Source organism: Nannospalax galili, unplaced genomic scaffold (genome assembly GCF_000622305.1).
Source record: "Nannospalax galili isolate Female #2095 unplaced genomic scaffold, S.galili_v1.0 scaffold795, whole genome shotgun sequence".
Classification (NCBI taxonomy): Eukaryota; Metazoa; Chordata; class Mammalia; order Rodentia; family Spalacidae; genus Nannospalax; species Nannospalax galili.
The window spans coordinates 237106-262008 of record NW_008336391.1 but is presented as its reverse complement, the minus strand read 5'-3'; the positions used below and the strand labels follow the sequence as shown (position 1 = coordinate 262008).

Here is a 24903-nt window from a genome sequence, read left to right as displayed (position 1 = left end):
CAAGAAACACAGTGCCAGACAGGAGAAACCTCCCTTCCAGTTGTTGGTTAGGGTGGTCCAAGAGACTACCAAAATAACAAAGGCTATTGCCACAGCCCTTGATTGCCTCCTAGAACTTAAAGGTAAGACCCTATTGTTGAAGGCAGGATATATTTCGATCATAGAACTTGGAGCAATGGTGCTGGAACTGATCTGGAAACCTCCTCACAGAAGACGAGCTCTCACAGTATCAGAGGATACAATGCAAGTTACTAAGGGAGAAAAATCAGTCAATGGTCAAACCCCAGCAGTAAAACCTAATAACTACAACAATGACCAACACAGCAAACTAACTCAATTGGTACAGTAGTGGCACTTTTATCTAGAACTATCTAATATCTAACTGGACTTAAAACCAGCTTGATGGAAGGGAACTGTGTGTGTGCTGTAAATATAGCCAAATACACATGGTTGGAGAGGTCATAGATCCTAGAGAAAAACCTATGTCTGCCATACTAAACATAATTGTAAATATAGCCAAATACACATGGTTGGAGAGGTCATAGATCCTAGAGAAAAACCTATGTCTGCCATACCCCTAAATAAACATAATTTCTTACTGTTTGCTAAACATTTATCCTTATATTTATAGAAAAGTGTACTTCTCACCACCCATCAAAGAAGCTTCTTTTCGCAACAGCTGGAGAGTTCCACAACTGGTCAAACACAGAGAATAAGTGTCTGTGAGGTGCCCAGTCCTAAGTGACACATCTACAATAGAACCTCTACACCTCAGGCTCACAGAACATAGCAGAACAGGGATAGAGAGAATTAATGCATCTCTCAGTTCTTACCAGTGAAGCTTCTTCATGCAACACAGGGTGATTAACATAGAAAGCTGTAACTGACCAAAGTGCAGAGAATAAGAGATTATAGAGTGCTTGTCCCTGGATAGGACCCTTATATTGAAACTCTGCCACCCAGGGCTCAAGAACCATTGTGGAACAGGGAGCAGAAAGACTGTAGGAGCCAGGGGGAGTACATAACCACAAGGAACCAGTTTTCCAAGCAGCCGGGAACTTCTTCATATAAGCTTATAGCCATGATGACAGCATGGACAAGACCTATGCAAACTGTGGAAACTGTGCACAAGACCTATGCAAACTGTGGAACTGTGGAAATGGGTGGGAAGTCCCAACCTTAGCTGAGGAACTTTTGGCAGCTGATCACTGCTGGGTTAAGGAAGATTTTTGTCTTCTTTAAGGGAGTGATACTAGATAGGCTGATCTTGCTCCAGTAGATGAACTCACATGAAGGAACATCTGGGAACACAAGCTTGACTCAATAGGCCATAATATATATGACAGAATGCATGAAATCCAGTGAGGAAATGCTATGATGGGTGCAGATAAGGGAGAGGGTTCTCAACGTGATTAAGATGTATCCAATGTGGACTGGAGAGATGGCTCAGTGGTTAAGAGCATTGGCAGCACTTGTAGAAGACCTGGGTTTGGTTCCCAGCTCACAGCATTAACAAACATCTGTAATTCCAGGTCCAAGGGAATCTGATGCCCTCTTCTGACTTCCACGGGCACTGCACAACATAGGTGCATTTATATACATGCAGGCAACATGCTTATAAAAATAAAAATAATATATAAAATATTTTAAGTGATGTATGAGATACACAAAAATTCAATAAAGAATACATACATTGTATAAAAAAAAGAAAGAAAAGGAGTGCATATCAAAAAAATTAATTTACCCTGAGTTCCTTCCTTGGTTTCCCATGATGACAAACTGTGCTGTGAGGCAAATAAACTCTATCATACACACAAAAAAAAGTTTTTTAATTAAAAAATTTAAAATAAATTTATACTAATTTTGGCTATATGTCAGTGGAAAATGGCTGTTAAACATTACTGCTTAAGTCATTAATTTGCTAATTGATAGAAAATAGGATAAAAGAATGCCTACAATGTCACTGTTTGTTCTATATTAAAAAACAATTTGAATCTACACAACATACCTCCTATTCACTTCACAAAGACTTGTTGCTTTCTCCAGAAAAACACTCTGAAAAGCCCTAGTGAATATCATTAGCATTACCTTATATGATGCAGTGGAGGGTAGAGAGATCTAGTTTCTGGAAAGATGTTGTGGACAGGCATGTCTTTCTGCTGTTTACTTGGCAGTCCAAGCACAAGCATATTTATGCTGGTTGGGGATTTAGACCTTTAAGACTTTCCCCAAGAATGTTACAACTGCATTGAGAGCTCTTGTAGAATGGGTTGTGCCAATGCAATGGAGCCAGCTAGTATGATGTCATGCTCGTTGAAGGGTCTGACAAATCCAACTAAGTGAAAGTGAGATGCTGTTAAGTTCTAAAAAGATCTCCTACCTTACATATAATGAAACAAAGACAAAAGTGATATTTTAGAAATAAAGTTTCCATTCTTTTAGAATTGGCATCTTAGCAGAACTTAATGAACACTCAAAAGTACCAAATATGGTGCCTGAACACTACCAATTTGAAATATAAAATATAACCACAAAGGAGATGGGCTGGAAGACTGTGTCTGCACTAGGCCTGGTAATGATGCCCTTCAGGCACGGTGTTCAATGATCGCTTTGGGTGACATTATGAAGCTACAGACTCTGATTCTAGTCAACTAATAGGCATTTAAGGAATTACTTCACCAAGAACCACCAAGTACACAGGGCTTAACCACTGTGCTTCAGAAACTCTGGGAATAGGGCAAAAGGCTATTAATTCTCAAAGTCAGATTTCAAAATAAAATATTCTGGAAACTGTAATATTTAAAATTATTTAATCACCGTCAATGGAAACAGAGTAAATATTAGTTCTCTGAAGACTGGTCTAAAATCCAGTATTACTCAGTGTTATCAAGAATTATTAAATGTCAGAATACTAAATTGATTTACTACTGTGATGGTATAAATTGCCTTTTAACAGAGAATAAAATGAAGTAACTGTGTAACAGAGAAATACATATGCACAGGTAACATTTAAAAGGCAAACCTGAAGTGACAGGCATAAAAAATAACAGATTAATAAAGACAGATAAAAGGCATGAGGTTCACCTTGGGGTACAAACTACACAAGAGATCTGTGAGGAATGAAAAGCAGAAGTCAGTTTTTTAACCTCCTATGAAAAGGAAAACCTGTGAACAGATCACTACTAGCTAACACTGCAGGATTTAAGTTGACTGGTTTGCACCAGATATGATTTAAAAAAAAAAAAAAAAAGCTACATGTAAAAGGTAGGAAACGAACAAAGTAAGAGAGAGAACATACTGTTTTTCTTAAAATATGCTATTCACTCAGGCTGTTGTTGAACTATTTTAACATTTTAAACTACATATGGACACATAAAACATATGTGCCTCTTTTAAATCAACCTTAAGGGGGAAAAAAAGTGTAAGTATAATGAAAACATCCAAGGACACATTCATCACAGAGCAGATGCCAGTTCTAACATGATCAGGCCAAAGGTTCTTCTCAGCTCCAGTGGTTTTCTATCATATGACAATAAAACTTCAGTCATCTAGTATCTCAAAAAGAAAACAAATTCCATATTATAATAGTGCTTTTTTACTGATTTCTTTCAATGTTCGTTATCTACCAATACAGTATCTTAAAACAGATTTAGTTTAAAAAAGGATCCTTGAGACCATCACTCTCAATCCTCCACTTAACTTGTTTTACTCAGTGGTGCAAATGAAAATATAGAAAAATCACCACATACCTCCCTTTCCTCAGTGCATTCAAACCACTCCCCATCTCAGGATTTGACCCCTCCCTGCTCACTTCATATAGTCACTAGAATTTTCAAAAGGCAGTAATGGAGAAGCAACAAATCTGTCTTGTCCTAACAGTGTCCGGCGTTCTAGCAAAAACAACAGGCAGCACAACATCATTCCCAAAACAAATTATTAAATCAGGTTTAATTTATAGATTAAATTGCATCCTCTCAAAATTCATACACTAAAACCAAAGCTGTATTCACCAATAGAGCCTTTAGGGAAGTGATGAAGATTAAATAAGTTCATAAAGGAAGGACCCTAAACTGAGAATTCTGCTGTCCGTAGAAAGGAAAGAAGTAGTAGACCTCATTCCCTTAGAACGTGCTCCGAAGACAGATCAAATGAAGACAGAATGAAGGGGACCATCCACAAACCAGAGAAGGAGCTATCACTGAAACCAAAACTGCCACCCTGATCCTGAACTTAGAACCTCTTGAGCTATGAGAAATTGAAAAATAAATGTCAGCTGTTTAAGCCACCAGTGTAGCACTTTGCTAGGGCAACCCAAAGAGACTATTATAACTTGTCCTATGGCTTAAATTTATTCCTATGAAGCCTTTATTCTATTATCAAGCAAGAGCAAAATTTGGCTATAGTTAGAGATCTTATATAATGTCAATATGTATATAGAATATACTAATAATCCAAAATTAAATCTAAATTTATGGAAATTTAATCAACTAATAATCAATTATAAGACACAGTGCTCGTTAGATAAATACCCGGCATCTTCATTAAGGATCTTGAAGAAGTGGCTTGGAACACAGCACAGGGATAACATAGACCACTCCAAATTATAATTAGCTGAGAAGGCTATTCATCATACGGCAAAAACCTTTCTATTAACCACTCACAGGAGCATTTTACTATTACATAATAGACTCATTTATTTAGCAACATCAACAAGCAGTGCTAAATAAACCAACATAGTGAATTTGAAAATAAGGCAGCTTTTATCACTGTAGTTGCCAGCTTGCAATTAGGTGGGAATATTCATAGGTATCTAGTAAAACTATCACAATGATCTTTCTATTCTGAGAGACTCCTCTGCTGAAATTCAACATAACATAGTGAGTCACTAAGGAATGATTCAAAGCTAAAAACCAAAGAAAACAGAAAATTCACATAAAAAGATTACAGCTTATGCAGTCAGCAATAATATTAGGACCCATAATTTTGCTGCTTTAACTACTATGCTTCCTTCATCCAAAGTCTAATTTTGAGGAGAAAATGCTTACATAAGAACTAGAGAAAAAAGAATGGCAATGTTTTTACAATGTGCCTAGGTCACTAAAACAACCAGACCCATGAAATACAAATCCAAAATCCAAGTCAGTTAAAAAATAGCTTTGTCCTATTTCTGTGGTACTAGGGCTTGAACCCAGGACCTCAGACGTTAGGCAAGTGCTCTGCCACTAAGCCAGTCCCCAGCCAGTCAGTTTTTACTTTTTATTTGAGACAAGGTCTCACTAAGTCACCCAGGTTGGCCTTAAACTCATTGTGACCCTCCTGCCTCAATAGCTGAGATTAGAGGCCATTACTACCAAATTCAGATTTTAATTATAGTTTTCTGTATGACTTCTCTACATTTTACTTCTGAAAATAATGCAGAAGGGATAAGATCTCCAAAATAACATTACGTTTTTTAAAATACCTAATTATTTTTCTCCCAACTGTACATATTCATGTATATAACCTAAAGTATAATTTCCAAAAAATAAATGAGTATAGTACTTTCATTGTTGCATTGAAAGGATAAATAGGTAAATATTTATACCTCAAACAAGAAGTAAATATACAGAATCTAGTATTTCTCATACAAAGACTGAACACGTCAATTCCACTAAAGAATCAATATTCATAAATGTTAAGGTTTATATTTGAGTGTAGACTACACAACTAACATTGAGAAATGGCATGGGGTTCAGAAAGTCGAGTTTGAAGCCCTTTTCAGTAACTAGTTAGCTTTCTGTTCTTAGGAAGAACTCAAAACTACCTCAGACTCAGTTTTCTTACCTGCAAGAGGAGAATGTTAAACGTCCTCATTTCTACAGCTGTTTGAGTTGCGGCACAGGGAAAAGAGCACACTAGACTATCAACATAAGTGTGGCTCCCCAGGATGATATCAAACAACACAGGAAAATCCAAATAATTTAAAAGTGATTCTCTTACCTACACAATTTTGAAGTTTGCAACTATGAAGTAATAAAAGAAATATTTGAGAATTGAGCCATTTAATGAGGGCTGGAACATGGTGGCCCAAGCCTACAGTTCCGATACACAGGAGGAAAGGCATTTACTGGAATGCCCTGTGTTTGCTACTCATCCTTCTGTAATTTTGAAGCTAAGGAAGCACTTTGAGTGAAAAATGCAAGAAATCCAATATAATTATTTATTCCTTTGAGATCTGGTCAAGGATATTGTGTAAAGTGCCAAAAATGTAGTAATGAATCAGGAAGACACAGAGCTTCCCTCATCAAATTATAGACTAAACAAAGAGGAGAAAACGGGGAAATTTCAGCACAATAGCCAAGAAGAAAGTGTGCAACATTCTACATTGAATTCATATCTTCATATATAAAGGGGAATATTAATACTAGACTCTAAAAATAAAATGTGTAAACTACAGCACACTTGGGATCCTGCCTCGTGAGGAAGAGCACATTCTATCAGCTTTCCTTTCTTCCCTGTCATATGAACAGTGACTCTCACTAGTTCACAGCCCATCCTCTATGCACCTGTCTCCTCTGGATTTGAGAAGTTACCCCTAATTCTCATTGGCAATGCCTCCGCCATTTCCCATTTCTCTGCACAATCTGAACCTAAATACCTTGGATCCCTTTCTACTGCCCTGTCTGAATAGAGATTTCCAGATATAGGTTCCTCTTTTAGCTTACCTAACTAGGATTCTGCCTGCTGGTTCATTTAGATATGAGTCCTTTTCTGCACTCTTACACTTTGGCCTAAATATCTCATTCTCCATACTCTGACATGAAAACAGTAACCACGTGCAGGCTATCAGCAAAATATTAGTGCCATCCTTTTGTGCGTGTGAACCTCTGAACCCCATCCTCAGATCACACCAGCACATTCCCCTTCTTGGCTGGTCTCCCTGTTTTCAATCTTACCATCTCTGATCCAGCTTTCACTATCATGTGATACTTCTAAAATACAAGCATCTGCATGTCAGTCTGTTTTTAAATTCTTTTGTGATTCTTCTTTAAATACAGATCTGGGGGCTGGAGAGATGGCTCAGCAGTTAAGAACACTAGCTGTTCTTGCATAAAACCCAGGTTCAAATCCCAGCACCCACATGGCAGCTAACAACTATCCATAACGCCAGTCCCAGGGGATCCGACAGCCTCTTCTGTCCTCTGCGGGCACTTCACGACACGGGTGTACTTACGTACACGCCGGCAATACACGCATACACATAAAATAAAAATAATAAATAAAATATAAATAAATAAAAACATTCATACACACACAGAGATCTGAATCCAGGCTCCTGAAAGATCCCCAAGATGCCCTTCGTGAGGAACGCCACCCCTCTTTGCCAGAGCTTCCTCCCTCCCGTCTGCTGCCTCAACCTTTCACATTCTGCTCTTGTCAAACACTGGGGGTTTGTTGGCATTTATCACATTTTCTCCTGTGGTGTTCCTAAACATGTTTCCCCTGCATGCTCTTCTACCTGTCACCTCCAAAATTTATCAGAGGCATCAGCCCTCCACAGGCTTCTGTGTACTTCCATAAAAGTCCTGGCATTATGTACAAAATATTTGCATGTCCAGTTACCTTTTCTAAGCAAAGCAGGTTACTCAGGAAGTAGGACTCTGTAAATTCTCTGATAATCAAAGGAAACCTTGGCTTCTACAGGCCCTGCTAGAATTAAGAACAAAAACTCATCTACGGGAAATCCTTGCCTGGCATTCCTTAACAGCTAGTCACCTCCCTTCCTAAAATGTCTTAGCCTGACCTTTCAGTGGCTATTTTATCTGTGAATGTGGACCAGCTCTCCATGGGACTTCATGTTTATGTTATGCCACCACTGCCACTAAAGCGACAGTGATAAAATCCTTACCCAGTCTGCCAGTTCTTCTAGAATTAATACTAACAGAAGAAATTCATTTAGTAGATTTATGAAAACAATTACCAAGCGCCCTCTGAGGTCCTTCCGATACTGCAGAGTGTCAGTATGCCCTGGATGAACAGCAATCTACTTTCCATATAGTTTTGTCCTCTTGAGTTCAGATCTTATCTTCAATACTTATAGAGCAGTCCAGTCATAGTTCATGGGAATTACAGGACTGTAGCCCATCAATAACATAAGCCATCTCTCTAGTAAATAGATTCAATTCCTCCTTAGTCAGTTGGTCAACGTGGTATTTTTTATCACAACCCTTTTACACTGTAGAAGGAACAGTTGTCTCATGCAGTATTAAAGCTGGTCTGATCAGAAGCTCAACCCCATTAAATGATAAGGGAAAGCTGCTCACTAGCTCCCAAATTAAGGAGCTATGATTAAGAGTCATCTCTCCCTCTCATAATTTAACTGAACCACAGCAGTGAAAGCTTTCTGTTCAGAAATGATAAAGATTTTAACTTGAAAGAAAATTCTAAGTATATTGCTCTTGTCAGACTGCAGAGTTAGGAAAAAGAAAAAAGAAAAAATGTTATATTAATGCACAACAAAGGTTTCCAACCAAAAAATTCTGAGATATCAAGACACGTCCATTCTAGATTTCCTATGCAAGTGGCAAAAACATGAATTTCCATCTATTGCTATCAAAAATAGTTCGAATTGCACAGGACTGATGGTTTTAAGGTACAGGGAATTTTAAAACAGGAGGAAAATCCTAGTGATCATTCTCAGTATCTTATTTCTTACCAGGACTGTTATAAGAACGTGTCCTAATGCATGGCTGTCCTTCACAGGCAATCGTTGTCATCACCTGGCTTCCCACCTGCACTTACTCAGCAATCTTGGGTCACTGGCTTCAAATATTCTCACCTTCTTGCCATTGTTCCACCCATAATCAGCCAGCTAACTTATACAGAGCTGTTAAAGAGTAAATATGAGTGTTGCTTTCTTCCAGCTGCTTTTCATGACACGTTTGCACCATTCTATCCTACCATCCTCCCAGCACAAACACCAGTCGGTTCTTCGTCCTTCGATGTGCCTTTGTCAACATCTACAAATAACTATAATAACATAACATGGTCCAAAGACTATTCTAGGATCTGTCTGCATCATCTCAGTATTAGACCACAGACCATCTGAGAGCCACAATGAATAACACATAGGATTACATAATCAATGAGTCTTCATTGGATAAACGACTTTAGATGACAATGTGTACAGTGGCAAGACATTGTAAAATGCCTTGCACTGAACAAGTCACTTTCCTTCCCTGAGACCTTACTTTTCTCACTGTTTTAAATAAGGATAATAAGAGCTAGAAGTGTGGTCTAGTAGCAGTGTATATATTCTATGCATAAGGCCCTGGGCTCAATTCCCAGAAATCAATCAATCAATAAACAAACTAAAAGATTCTTTCATGCAACAAAATTATAAATCTGAAATACAACCAGTCCAGTTTATAGTATAGGCCATTTTACTATGGAACTTAAACAAGATGAAAGATTGAAATACTGCCAATCTTAAAGTTGAAAAAAGTATTCTATAAAGAACTGCAATTGCCTAAGTCATACTATCCCATATATTTTCATCGATTAATTTTAAAATTGATCTAATATGTGAAAGATAATGTTAAGTATTTCATAGTGGAAAGTGGTGGGTATGACGGAAGGAACTGAAAGGGAAGGAATGGTAGATGAGTGAACTTGATTAAAGCACATAATACACATATGATAGATACAAAGGTAGATATGTGGAGAGATGCTAGGCCTTGAAGAGCACAAATGATTTCATGATTAATTACCTTGCTTTCAGCTAACCAGCGATGTGGATCATAATGTATTTCAGGACCAGAGGAAAAAAACTATAAAAAGAAGAAAGAATATTAGAACTAGACTTTTCTCTGGCATGAATGTACATAAATTATTGACACAGCATCCAAATGATTAGTCTTTTAGCTTAAGTATGCAAAAAGAGTAAATTTGTAGCCATTTATTAGGTGGATACTTAGGTGTTTATTTATTCACTGTCAATAAATAGTCATCTCAATATAGAGACATTAAATGAAAGAGCTATCATGTGCTACCATCACTGGGCTCTCCGGAAGCTGAGCCCACAAGGTTTCATCTGGCAAGCACCCTTGATAAACACTGTACTTCATCTTTGGTTTATTTCCTCAGTGTTGTTTTATGTACTGTATTTCACAGAGGTTTAGGTGTGCTTACATAGCAACCTAATTCTTCTTTATCCACATTTATACTATAGGGTCCTTTTTGTTTCATCAAAGACTGCAAAAAAACACGGGCTGAAGAGATGGGTCAGCAGTTAAGAGCACTATCTGTTCTTGCAGAGGACCCAGGTTTGATTCTCAGCACCCACATGGTGGCAAACAACTCTGTAACTCCAGCTCTAGGGAATCTGATGCCCTCTTCTGGTCTCCTTGGGTACTGGGCACAGAGATGCACTTATATACATGCAGGTAAAACATTCATACACATAAAATAAAAAATAAATTAAAAAAATGTTTAAGGATTATGAAGAACAGACAACTCATCAAAATGAATTTATACCAACACTGATTTTTATTTCAAGATTGTAAGAAAATTCTGTAATCATTGCCTATATTGCCTGCCCTGATTTACTTCATAACATAAAATCTATTATCTGGGGTTTTTTTTTTTTTTCCTTTCTTATTACTGAGTTACAGCCAAACTCAAAAGCTGCCAATGACTTTATAATTACTGCCACAAATTTTAGTATTCACAGTTCTTTGAACTCTGTTCTACATAGGGTACTTATGTACTTTTTTATTCAATCTCAAAATATACTATCCCTCTCCAAATTGATGTCTACTCCATATACTTCAAATACTTCCATAGTTTCTGATAGGTGTGCGACATTACTTGTCTATCAGAATTGCAAGAGCTAAGTCACTTAAACACCATGAATTATATACTAAATATCAACCACATGCCATACACAAAAGTGTTGTATTATTATATCCAACTTTTCTCTTTATCTAAATCTAACCTAACTCTTTCATTGTTAGTGCTTTGTTTATTTCATTTTGTATTTAGAAATTGGGTTATGTTATGTACTCCTGATTTCTCTGGACTTAAGCATAGACTTACGTGGAGTAGGCTGGCCTCAAGCATACAGCAACCATTTTACCTCCATTATGATGCTGAAATTAAAGGCCTGCACCATCATGGACCCAGTCCTAACTCAACTCTCAGGCCATCTCTGCCTTGTCAGTCAATTTTTCCCTAAATTACCAAAATTTTAAGTTTCTTCTTCCTCTTTCAACATTGTACTACACATTTTATAAGCATTCACTGGTCATCAGTTATACTTTTTTTTCATTAACCTACTACATGAACCTTAACTAAATCTTCAGTGATAAAAGGCAAAATAAATTGATATAAGAAATACAAGCAATGTTCCTTTTTTAAAAAAAAATCTGTTCCACAGATTTATACATAATTCCAAGTTGAAAAGAACATCTTTAACCATTTATAAGTGGGGTAGCTACACGTTACCATCTGCAAAGGGGACAGACTGCCTCATAAGGCCAAGGTACAGACCACGTACACAGTGTTTCCATTGTCTCTATCACACAAAGCATACTCAACATACACCTGTTACTGAACGTCTAAATATCATCATTAATAAACCTCAAGAGCTACTGTGACAAGAACATTAAAACAGACCTTTGTTCTGAAGAGATGAAAAGAGAACCTGGACAAATATCTAACATCTCAAAACAGGATGATGCTTATACAGCAAGCTGAAGGGGCAATTTGTTTACCATAAAGAAAGAGAATAAGAATGTTCCTCTCTGTCCATCTCTGTTTTTTCCTACAATTAACCATAACAAGGCTAATACATCTTATAAGATGATTCAAATGTCTTCATTTTCATGCTTGAACATGACTGAAAACTTTCTGAAATTATATTTTTAAACACGGAGCAAATGTTGCATTGTTAATATATGCCCCTTTCACATAAAGCATTAATGGCAAGGTCACATATTCTTTAAATATAAGCAAATCAGACAAGCATTAGAAAGGCAAAAGAATAAGTGAGCATTATATCAGACTTTACAGCATCCCTGAAAGACTGGGCTTTCCTATTAAACTCCAGTATGGCTCATTTCAGCCTGACAGTCATCTCACAGTGATAGCTAAACATTTTTTTAAAAAGGTATTGGAGGAAAAGCATTGCAAAATATCTATCAACTCTACTAAATTCTACAAATCGAAATATTAAAGTAGAATCCTAAGAAGACTTTGACCGAAAGAGTAGGATTACATTTTAGTTTCTTTCGAACACCACTTAGAGGGAAAAAAAAAAAAAAAGATGGGAAAGAAGAACAGGAGAGGGGAAAAGATCTTAGAAAACCATCTAATGAAGGAAAATATAATGATGACAATTCACCTGAAACACTTAGGCTTAATACCATATCTGCATGTGGTACTGTGATAAACTGAAGCAAACACAGTAGAAAATGATGCTGATCTTTAATGGGTTCAGGGCAGGTCAGACCAAAGCAATGCCCTGCTGGCACCGGAGCTAACACTTCATAAAGGCGCTGCTTCAAGGAATTCCAAGCACCCACGGATCATTTCTGTTTTTATTTATCATCTCATGACAACTACTAATGAGAAACCATTTTCCATTTTAAATATAGAAGAAGCATACTGAACAGAGCATGTTGAAGCAGGGAAAGCAAAGAGCACAGTCTTCGCTTGTTTAGGTTCTAGAGTTAGACCACAGAAGTTTAAAGTCCTACTGCAGTATTTAATCACAGCAACATTCAGGAGCAAGTTACCTAGCACCCCCAGTTCTAGTTTTCTCTTTTCTATGCTGTATTTAATTAGAATACTGAAGGGGAGGGGTGGTTTGAAGGGTAAAGGAGATTACACTCACCAAAGTTATCATTAAACCTCTAATGTTGACCTCAATAGATGCAATTTACTAACAATATCACAAACAGGCTATCGTAATGAAAAAGTCAAAATCCAAGCTTCTTGAATCAGAGGATATTTTCCTTTGTTAGAACTGCTGCCTCTTTCATGAAGGATTTTCTTTCACCGAGTGAAACACAGGTGACTCAATAGAATAAGATCACACTTCCTCTCACCATAACTGCGCAATAATAAACAGCGCCTTACTCCTAAACATTACAGGAAGTTATTTTTGTTGTAAAAAAAATTTCTGAAATAAAAATATAACTACTGTGTAATCCTGTTACAAACCCATTATAATTTTACGTTAGGAAAATAACTGAAAATTGAAAGCACAGTAAGAACTCATAATTACTTTGAATTTCTCCATGGAGTCTCTGGAGAAAGTTTTACAAGCTGCATCAATTTCCTTTCCTATTACACCAAGAATGGATTCCTGTTCAGTCTCCAAACAAAGAAGCTGATCCTTGAGCTGCAACCTGGCCTCTTCCATCCTCCTTAAGTGCTTTTCTTCATTACTTATATGTTTTTCCTGTGGTATAAGAAACAAAACAGAACTTGGTTATATAAGGGGAACCAAGAAACAGTTACCCATACAACCAAATCAAAGAACTAGATTAGGAAACAGATACGACTCTCCCAGCCCTTCTTTCTACCAAAGTAAATATTCTACCTACTCACTACTTTATGCAAATTTAAATTTAATTAGAATATTGAAGGGGGAGTTAAGAGTTAAGAGAGAATGACTGAACGCACGACACTTATCAATAAACCGCTGTTCATCTTAATAGATGAAATTTACAGTTCAGAAGTTGGTACTTGGCAACCAGTAATCAAACAGCGGGCAAACATTGCTATCAAAATTCTATCAACAAAAGAAAAAAGTTGAAAATATCCTTTACCATTTTATAACACAGTGTTATTAATTGATCAGAAAGTAAAAGTCAATATTACAAAGTGACCTTGTGTGAACCCTAAGCATTAGTAAACTACCAGAAATAGAAATTATCTAAAATGGGGCCTGCAGAGATGTTTCAGCAGTTAAGAACACTAACTGCTCTTGCAGAAAACCCAGGTTCAAATTCCAGCACCCACATGGCAGCTAATAACTGTCCATAACTCCAGTTCCAAGGGAGCCAACAGCCTCTTCTGTCCTCCACAGGCATTGCATTGGACTTACATATATGCAGGCAACACATACATACATATGAAATATAAAAAAAGAAAGAAATTATCTAATATAATGCTATTAGCTTCTTCATTTGAGAAAAAGTGTTATCACTGTAATTACATCACAACATAGTTTTTCAAAATTCTAGCTTTTGAATGAAGTCATACTATACATATGCTTTTGAGTCATGAAAATTGAACAAGCCTAAAATGGAAACATTCCAAGTAAGCAAATATATTTAATGAAAAGAGGCTTTTAAGTAGCCCTTTAAGAGACTACAAGTGCTTAGGGGTCTCGTCTAGGCGAAAGAATTTGCAATCATTATTATTATACAATTCTCAATCATTATGATTAAACAATCTCATTAAAATTGAGCATCCTTGATTTAAAAATACAGAACCTAAAATTCCCAAGTCCATAGTTTTTGAACATGAATGTGATACTCTATCAACATCAGATTTCAGTGTGTTTTGGATTGTGGAGTAGGAGGGTTTAACTGGTGAAATCAATACAAATATCCTAAATCTAAAAGTGAAAAGCTTCTGATCTCAAGTATTTTTGAACACTTGCACTATAGGAATTCAAAGTGATATTACACAGGGCTCATCATGTAACTAGAATTACTAGAATCATATAAAGATCAAACAAAACCAGGACGCTGGTTAATATGTCCTCAGTCATTACACACTAGTCTAATCATCTTTAACTACCCTGTTAGGCACAACTAAGCCAAAAAGAGTAAGTGGGCAACAAATCCAACTTGAGTTTCAAAGAAATAAGAGATCCAGTTGTTAAAATATAATCATGAAAAGAAGGAATGTTTTCAACAAATAAAGTAGGAATGTTCCCTTTCAGTTTAATTCAGAATATAAAACAAAAGGACGTTCCTCTGCCAAAAAGTGTGGCCTTTCACAGCTGGTCTGCTTTACACAGCCTTATCTTCTCCCATTCCACTGTCTTGTGCTACTCCTGGGTTTCTCAAACATGTCTACTTCTGTCTCCCTCACCACATGGACCTATACAGCTCTGCTTCAAGTTGTTCTGCTTCAAAATGTAGCCAGAAATCATTTATTTTGATGAGTTCACCTTAATCCATTATCTGGATCTGGCTGAGTTTATAAACTTAGGAACTGGAATTCCATCTCTTATGGAGACTCCAAGTGGAGTTATCTTTCAGCAGCAGAGAAACAGTAAGCTCATAAGAAACTAATTTACAAATGGGAATGCCATTCAGTTAACTATATCTATTTGCAAAGAGAACCGTACCTGGCATACTGATCAGAATGCTCATGAAGGTACAATCAATACACTGTCTCCCTGTAAACCGAAGTAGAGAGAATGTCCTTTTTGTGAACAAGAAATCAGAAGAAAGAGTGCTCATTTTATGGAGTAATGTTTAAGTGTCATCAGCTCATAGCCTTGTAATACAGCCAAATACAGCAGGGACCTAAGAATCACAAAGGCAGATACACCTCATTCTTCTGAGCACTGTTCGGATGAAGGTGGCTGAGGTATATCTCCCTTTCTCCTCTGTCCATAGTCAGTGCCTGCCCAAATTCTACCCCCTGAATGACACATTTCTGTAGATCTATCATTACTTATACCAGGTCTCACATTCAAACACAACCTTTTCTGAAAATTAACTTCCTGGCCTTGAACAACGTTGGATAATTTTATTTAGAGGAAACAGCCCTTACTGCCAAATCTGAGTCAAGAAGACTTGCCTTCTGACTATTGCCATGCACTGCATTATGCCTTCTTTAAACTTCATCCTTCAAAATCCAATCTCATTTCCTAGTCTCCGAAAACATGTTATTCCTATCATAGAATTTTTTTTAAATTTTATGTGTATGCGTATTTTCCCTGCATGTATGTAAGTGCACCCATGTTGTGCAATGCCCACAGAGGCCAGAAGAGGGCATCGGATTCCATGGAATCGGAGTTAGCTGCCATGTGGGTGCTGGGAACTGAACCCAGTTTCTCTACAAGAGCAGCCAGTGCTCTTAACTGCTGAGCCATCTCTCCAGCCCCTATCATAGAATTTTTTTATTTCCCAAGTCTTACTCATTCTTTTGTGCATCTTTACCTGGGAAAATATGCTTATATTCCTAAAGTTCCTCCTTTGTGAATAAGAGATTTTAATGGTTTTATTGAGGGGGGGGATACAAGTTCTACACTGCAAGCAAAACTTCAAGAACTGCATGCAGATCTATATTTGCAGAGATTTCACAAGGCTGTAGTGGTCTTGTTGATGCAATGCTAGTAAAGGAAATGTTCTCTTAGAAGTTATTGATGCACTACAACAATGTCCCCATTCTAAAGTATTTCACAATGATTTTCTATCAGAACTTTTTTCTTACCTCACCCATGGCCATTTCTTTTACCTAATATAAACTTTCTGTGGCCTCTCTAATTTGAATCTTCATAACTGTGCTGGATAGCTTTAATTGCCAACTTGACACACCTGGGTTGAGGGAGCCTCAATTGGGGGATTGCATCCATTAGATTGGCCTGTGACCATGTCTGTGGGGTATATCCTTGATTTTTGAGTGATGTCGGAGGGCCAGCCCACTGTGGGAAGTGCCACCCCTGGGCAGGTTGTTCTGTATTGTATAGGAAAGCAGTCTGAGCATGGGCCAGTAAGCAGCATTCCTCCAGGGCCTGTGCTCCAGCTCCTACCACCAGGTTCCTGCTTTGAGTTCCTACCTTGGGCTCCCAGATGAATTGTGACCCAAGAGAGCCAAATAAACCCTTTCCTCCCCAAATCGGTGTTGGTCAGAGTACTTCATCACAGCAATGGAGAAACAAACTAGAACAGTAATAAGACAAAATTACTACCATCTTTTTTTTTAATATTTTCGGCTATGTTGACAGTGTGAGCTCTGTAAGTTTTACCTCTTCATTTCAATGATGGAGAGATGGCTCAGCAGTTAAGAGCACTTGCTGTTATTACAGAGGAACAAGATTTAGTTCCCAGGACCCACGTGGCAGCTTATAACCATCTATAACTCCAGTTCAAGGGGATCAGGCTTTTCTGGTCTCCACGGGCACCAGGTATATACATGTTTGCAGTCAAATACTCATGCACACAAAATAAAAATAAAACTGTTTTTGAAAAATTCATTATCCTTTGTGAAGCAGTACACTAAACCAAATTTCCCTTTGAAGTGAAACATAACTATGGTCTCATGCAACCTAGATCATTAGGTTCAACTACCTGGATCCTTCAGGGATTCCTTCTTCAACATTCTAGACAGATGGTCATTCAACATCTATATGAGCTTCTCAAGTTTCAAGGACCAGAGTACCTGACAAAGCCTTAAAATTTTCCCATTACTATAAGTGTGACACTTAAGAAAAACTTAGCACAAGTCTTCTACTCTCCACCAAAACTTAAAACTTTCTAGATAAAATTCCTTTTTCCCCACCATTTTTTTATTTTTTTAAATATTTTATTATTTTTATGTGTATGTGTGTATTGCCTACATGTAGGTAAGTGCACCCGTGTCATGCAATGTCCATGGATAACTGGAGTTTTGGACAGTTGTTAGCTGCCATGTGGGTGCTGGGATTCGAACCCAGGTCTTCTGCAAGAACAGCCAGTGCTCTTAAATGTTGAGCAATCTCTCCAGCGCCCCCAACACTTTTTTTTTAACCTGACTAGGTTTATGACCACACACAACACTGTTTCCATCCTCTATATGTGCTCCACAACCTTCGCACAAAGAGTTAAGTTCTTCCACTCTGCATTAGAGCAGTACTCCTCACCTTCCAAGAGCTCATGTGCTAGAGGCTTGGTCTTCCATGTAATGATGGGTTTAAAGACGAACCTTGGGAAAGCAATGCAAGCTTTACTCTCACAAATGAGGAACCCAAAGACAAGACAGTAAGTAACGTGACTCAAGTTCAAGAGTATACAGTCCCCTAACCTGAGCACTCCAGACTCCCAGACTAGGAGTCGTCATCAAAATGCTGAAAGTCTAAGTTCTTACAAGGGGCATTGAGAGACAAGGTGAAATACTCAGAAAAGTTATCAGCTGGTGCTTTAGGGATCATGTAGTCTCAGAGCAGAAACAATAATTCAAAACTTAAGTCCTGAATGAGTCTCATTACAAATAAAAACAGATCAAATGACGGGCATGGTAGCACACGCCTTTAATCCCAGCACTTGGGAGGCAGAGGCAGGTGGATCTCTGTGAGTTCAAAGCCAGCCTGGTCTACATAGAGAGTTCCAGGACAGCTGGGGCTACAGAGAGACCCTGTCTCAAAAAGACCAAAAAAAAAGATCAAACATCGGGCTAGAGAGATGGCTCAGCGGTTGAGAGCACTGACTGCTCTTGCAGAGGACCCAGGTTTGATTCCCAGTACCCACATGGCAGCTAACAACCGTCTGTAACTCTAGTTTCAGGGGATCCTCTGACCTCCACAGGCACTGCACAACACAGGCGTACCTACCTATATGCAAGCAATATACCCATACACATTAAATAAAAATACAGAAAATATACAAAAAATAGATCAAACATGGTGGCACACTAGAGCAATTACAATACTCAGACAACTGAGGTAGGAGAATTTTAAGTTCAAGATCTCCCCGGGGTATAGAGTAGATCCTACTTCAAACTAAAATTTGGGGGAACTAGGGATGTAGCTCAATGTATGAGATCTTCAGTTCAATTTTGAGTGCTGTAAATAAAAATTTAAATTAAAAATGAGAAAAAATAAAGTTAAAAACACACTGGCATATTCAGAACAGTCCACCATAAAAGCAAAACCATATCAAGCATGTATATTTTCCCAAACATTGAGGGACTACACATCTACACAGGAAATGGACATAAAATAGTCTCTTGACTGATTTTAGATTTACAAGTGTGCTAATCGCACAGTATGTCTGAGCTCCAGGGCCAGAACAGCAGGGGTTTTATGAAACTTTCATTTTAGGACAAGAAAGCCTTGTATTACTGACATGTGTGTCTAAAGGAAACAAACTTCTTAAAATTCCATGATCACATACATGCACACATGCACATACACCAGGCTTTATCACTTAATCCATAATTCCAAAGTCAAAATATACTGCTCTAATTATAGATAGTGTTTGAACATACTCTTTACGCTCCAGAAAATCCACTTTCCCAGAGGTTCTGTGATCAAAGGAGACACAACTTTAACAGAAATAAAACAAGTTCAATAATCAAAGAACAAGAGCAAATGCTATTTCTTGCTGGACAGTGGAACAGACCTATAATCTCTGCTACCTGGAGGCAGAGGCAGGAGGACCAAAAGCTGAATTCCTGTCAAGACTACACAACAAGTTCAAGGCCAGCGTATGCAAATTAGAAAGACTCTGTCTCAAAATTTAAAGGCAAGAAATAAAAAAAGAACAAGGAGGAGGAGGACAAAAGAGAAGGAGGAGGGGGAGGAGGAAGAGGAGGGGGGGGAAGGAGGAGATGGAGAGAGCTGCTCCTACTCCTACTCCTGAGAATGTCACTCAGTAGTAGATACCATGCCTATAACAAGGCCCTGAGCTCAATCCCAAATATCACAGGATGACATCTATTTGTAAAAGTTCCTAAGATTCTCTCAGTGTCTTAAAAGTTCTATGAATTACACTTTACTTCTAATAGGTTTACTTCATGAAATTAAAAATAATTCTTCACACACCTTAACAAAAACATTGTCAAAAATAAGGTATGCTCATATGACTAAGTAAGTCATTAATTTACAAAAGGAATATTTTTCTTTAACTGAAAATTAACTTCAATAAACAAGTATAATATTTCTGTCTTAAGACCATCTTTAACACATCTCTGAAGTGGAAGAAAGCTAAAAACGAAAATACAGAGACCACACACTACTAAAGGCTGAAACGAAAGCCAATGAGATTCAATTAAAATTTAGTGGGAGTATGGCTTCTGAAACTACAGACCTAAACAAATCACTAAGTTCTGAAGAACAATATTTCCGTAACTCAGAATGACAGCTGCACCCAAACTTTAAATACAGGACAGTAGCACTATGAAGCAAATTATGAGACATTCCTGAACAAAAATAGAATGTGTCTAGAAGCCATTTATCTGGCTCTCTAAAGAAGACACATATTACCTATGCCAATGGCTGCAAGAGAGTTAAGGTACACTAGAAAATGCCAAACAGCAGAGAAGAGGTCTACTACAGGTTTTATTAAAAATATGGGAAGAGAATGAATACAACGGGAAGTTACCAAACCAGTTTTGACTGTCTTACAAAACAAGCAAAAATGAATAATAATTTTGGAAATCTCTTCTAGTGTTTGTCACATCATAACTTTTTTTCGAACCTGTATAAATAGATTTTACATAATAATGAATTCTTTCAATTCAAAGGATAGCAATATATTTAAGTTCACATAAAGAATGGGCAAGCAAATACTAAACAAGAGGCTAGTGAGATGGCCCAGTAGGTAAAAGCTCTTGCTGCAAGAATGTGATGACTTTAGTTAAATCCCCAGAACCAGGTAAAGGTGAAAAGAGAGAAGAGACTCCAGAAAGTTGTCCTCTGACCTATACACACATGATGGCACAGAGAGAGAGAGGGAGAGAATGGAAACTCTAAAATCAAGAAATCCATATGAACTTGAATAAAGTTACATAGCTTCAAGATATACATCTGTGAGAGCAACAGTACTTAGATATAAAGACGAGAAATTCCTCCACTGAAACAATTCTTCACTAATGCTGAAAGTCCAATAGCATGCACCTTCCTCACCCACATGGACATTACAGAAACAACAGACAGCCTCAGGTTTTAGCCAGGAACACTGGGCCACTTCCATGCATTTGCATGCTGTGTCATAAGAGCCCATGTTACCACCACGAGTCCTATGTCCGGCTCCTCGGAACCAAAAATTGTATTCTTCTCTGCTGCCTAACAGTGTCTCATACAGCATCAATAAATTACGTTCTATTCCTCCACAAGCATTTTTTTTTTAATGTAGACTCCTATGTGTCAAAGACAATAGATCCATCCCAACCATACAACAATGGGGGGGTATGGACACAGACTTTGAGATCAAATAATTTCTTATGTTTCCATAAGCTTATCTAGGGGCTTGTCACAAATTAATTAAGGGAAGCCATCTTGCAAATAGCTGGCTACTGTAACCACTAAGGCAAGATAATGCCCCAACAGTAACTGTTCTAGAAGGGGCAAGAAGAAAGCAGGAGCAGAGCAGAGGCAAGTTTAGAGTCAGTAAGATCGGACCAGGGATGGAGTGTAGACCTTTGTGTGAGAAAACGGCTGCTTCTCTATGAAAATTTAACAAGCAAAAGAACACTGAAATTCTACTACAAACTGATGCTCTAAAACAAATCATACACCTATGCCTTCCCTTCTAAGTAGACATTTTACATTAATTCCTTCAATGGATGGGAAGAAGCTCTCATTAAAGTCTTGAAGAGTGAGTCTGAGATACTATGTAAACAGCATAACTCAAGGAAGGGTGGCATTAAACACTGGCTGGGGACCTCAGCACGCTAAAACCTAGATGGGAAGGGCTTCCAATTCAGGGATTCGGCATTTGTAGGCTTAACAATGATATCCATAAAACATAGACAAAAAAAGTAGAAATTCAAATTTAAACTTCTAACCCATTTAAGGAAAATTATTCTTGCCTGAGGCCTTTTAGTACCCTTTTCTAAAAGAGTATTGAGTAATACAAAGATCATCACCAGCAGAATCAAAAGGTGGTAGGGTATGTATAGGCTATGTTCTGAGAAATTAACATTCAAAGCTGGAAAGGAGAAAACTTTCTAAGGAGTTCTTTACACATTAATTATGAGGATCATTTTGTGATTATTACATATTTCTCTTAAGTCAAAAGCCTAAAAACAGAAATAACATTTGTTATTTAAAAGTCGGCTACTTCTGATATGTATCTGCTTCTGAAACAAAATACGGACAAATAAATAAATAAATGGAGTTTTAAATTATGCATTTGGAATGAATGTTGTTTAATTTTCAAAACAAAAAAATTATACTGTATCTCAAGAGAAGTATTTGTAACCATACAGTGTCTTTTTAAACCATCAGGGTTTCTTCCTCTCCTTTTTTTTATTACAGAATACTTAGGTATGCATTCCTTCTTATGAAAGAGTATGGGGGAGAAAACAAAAATGCATCGCCAAATCATGTAACTTGTATTTACAACAAAAAATATCTCCTATTGTTTTTTTTTTCCTAAGATGTACAGAACATTCCTTGGTCATCAGTAAATGAGAAAATGAACTGAGTCAATGAGCACTTTAAATGGCAATAAAAGAAAAAGTCAATGAAAACACACAGGGCCACCATTTTTGTTCCTTTAAAGGGTCAACCAAAGTCAGCAAGGCTTGATTAACTTCAAGAAAAGCTCTGAAACAGATGGAATATAAAAGGTTCACGTGGCTTTGGTTTTTACACCACAACAAATTATACACAGCCTTATTAAGCATAATACTGTGGGGATCATATGCAACTGCAGAAGTAAAGGACATGAGTCTAACTGGACCGAATTTTAATGCAAAGTGCCCGTCATGTTTGCTTTCCTCTCCATATGTGTAGTTACCTGCCACGTAGGGAGTGTAGGATGGAATGGCAGGCCTCTCAAGTGAGTCAGAAGATAATGACTGGCAATTTGGATTTTCTCGCTGGAATACTTTCAAAACCACCCTCTTTCAGACTGGGAAGGTAACTCAGTGGGTAAAGTGCTTTCTGCCCAAGCATGAGGCCCTGAGTTCAGATATTCAATATCCACAGTGTGGCAGTGTTGTGCCTGCAACCTTAGCTTTGGAAAAGGAGACAAGAAGACCTCTGGGGCTTGCTGACCAACGAGGCTAGCGCGCACGTAGCGCTGGAAAAGAAGAGAAAAAGACCTCTGTGGCGCGCTGACCCCCGAGGCTAGCTATATCAACACACACACACACACACACACACACACACACACACACACACACACACACACACACACCAATCTTCCAGGGAACATCTGAGGACGCCAGCAGCACACCTCTGTTCTACTTCATGCCATGCAGAGTGTGCTGCTGTTTACCTTACTTCTTGTCGCTCTCCCCATCACACGTGCATGAATAAATGATTCCTCAGTTTTCACCCAGTACCCTGTATTCCACTTTTGCATCCAAACTTTTTCTCCACAGCATATTGTTTCATACATGGGGACCACACTGTTGTTTCAGTTCTTTGTCAAATTCAAGGGCTATTCTAGACTTAGTAATAAATGATTCAATTAAAAGTACTTTATATATGATAGCTGAAAATATTTCATTTTTCTTTTAATTTTACCAATGTTGTTTTAACTGTTACAATTTTAAGAATGATAGGACCCTAACAAGAACTGTAACATCCTACTGTTTATTTTTAGAGTTTAAGATGCTTTCCAGTTTATATGGTATGACCACAGCTATATTTGAGTCACAGGATTTACAATATACAAAGCTTTAAAATCCTTAAAATACAAAAGAAATAAAATTTTATTCTTAAAAATGGCCTAAAGTGTACCATTAACATAAATGCTGGTAGTCAACAGTGACATGATTTCTTTGTACTCGTTAACCAAGAGATTCCTGTCTGCTATCATCAAGCAGCTTTTAGTCAAAAACAGGAAGACGTGATTTTTGCAAAGTAGTGAATACTTCACAGAACACACATCTGACAATCATGTATTTTTCCAGCATCAAAAAACAGCTATCCTCAGGGCTGGAGAGATAGCTCAGCAGTTAACAGCACTGACTGCTCTAGCAGAGGACCCCGGTTCAATTCCCAGCACCCACATGGCGGCTGTGAACCATCCTTAACTCCAGTTCCAGGGGAATCCGAGGTCCTCTTCTGATCTCCACGGCACTGCATGACGCAGGTGTGCTCACATACATGCAGGTAATATACTCATACACATAAAATAAAAAAAATAAATGAAATATTTTTTTAAAAAAGCTATCCTAAACAAATGGTAAAAATTAAGCCAAACTATAGGTTTCTTAATTGATAACACAGAATGTTTCATTGTGTTATACATAATATACTGCAGTGCATACACACTGTGGACTGATTAAATCCAGGTATTAAGAAACACATTACTTCACATGGCTGACATCTTGGTAGTAAAAGCACTTAGCTTCTATTTCCTTTATATCTCCCAAGCACAAAACTTTCACACATTGATTCACTATTTCCTTTCACAGATAATACTTTCTGTGGAAATGCCAGGTTTTAGTTATGTTTTTCTAACAAAATTAATAATGATTTACTTCCAAACTACAGCAGACTGAAAGGTAAAAGGCATGAATGTAGTGACTATGAACTTTGATCCAATGCTAAGAATTCAGTGAAAAAACACACATGAGTCACTTTTACTGACATGAAATAAAAACTATCAAAGAATCTCTGCTTCCTTTAAGGGAAAGACTCTAGATAGGCTGACTGCACTCCAGTGATGAATGTGCACCAAGGGACATCTGCGTACAAATGCCTGACTGGATAGATCTTCATATATATATAACAGAATGCATGAAATCCGGTGGGAGTGGGTATGGTGGGTGTGGGTAGGTGGGGGTCTGAATTTGATTAAAATACAGTATATGAAATGCATAAAACCTCAAGAAAAAATATAACATAAAAAAGAATCTCTGCTCATATTCTGTTTCTACCATAGGTCTACAACAATGCTAAGCAATTCGCTATACCTTCACAAGTTTAGAGTCCAACACTGAAAATACCAGCAAATATGAATCATTATTACCATTTTACAAGTAATGTTTGTATAAGAAAATTACCCAATGTTTTTT

The 24903-nt window shown here is 37.5% G+C and overlaps 1 protein-coding gene across 7 annotated transcripts in view; it reads right to left on the bottom strand.

Annotated features, from left to right (window-relative positions):
- The window catches only part of Cep128 (centrosomal protein 128), a 466611-nt gene that overhangs the window by 253987 nt on the left and 187721 nt on the right, over positions 1 to 24903 (bottom strand). For 6 of the 7 annotated variants that reach the window (XM_029562537.1, XM_029562536.1, XM_029562539.1 and 3 more), the window contains 2 exons: positions 13268 to 13444; positions 9750 to 9809 (listed from right to left, as the gene is read on the bottom strand). In XM_029562537.1, the coding sequence (XP_029418397.1) occupies positions 9750 to 9809; positions 13268 to 13444 (237 nt within the window). The remainder of the gene's footprint in view (positions 1 to 9749; positions 9810 to 13267; positions 13445 to 24903) is intronic. The other variant, XM_029562540.1, reaches the window with a different exon arrangement.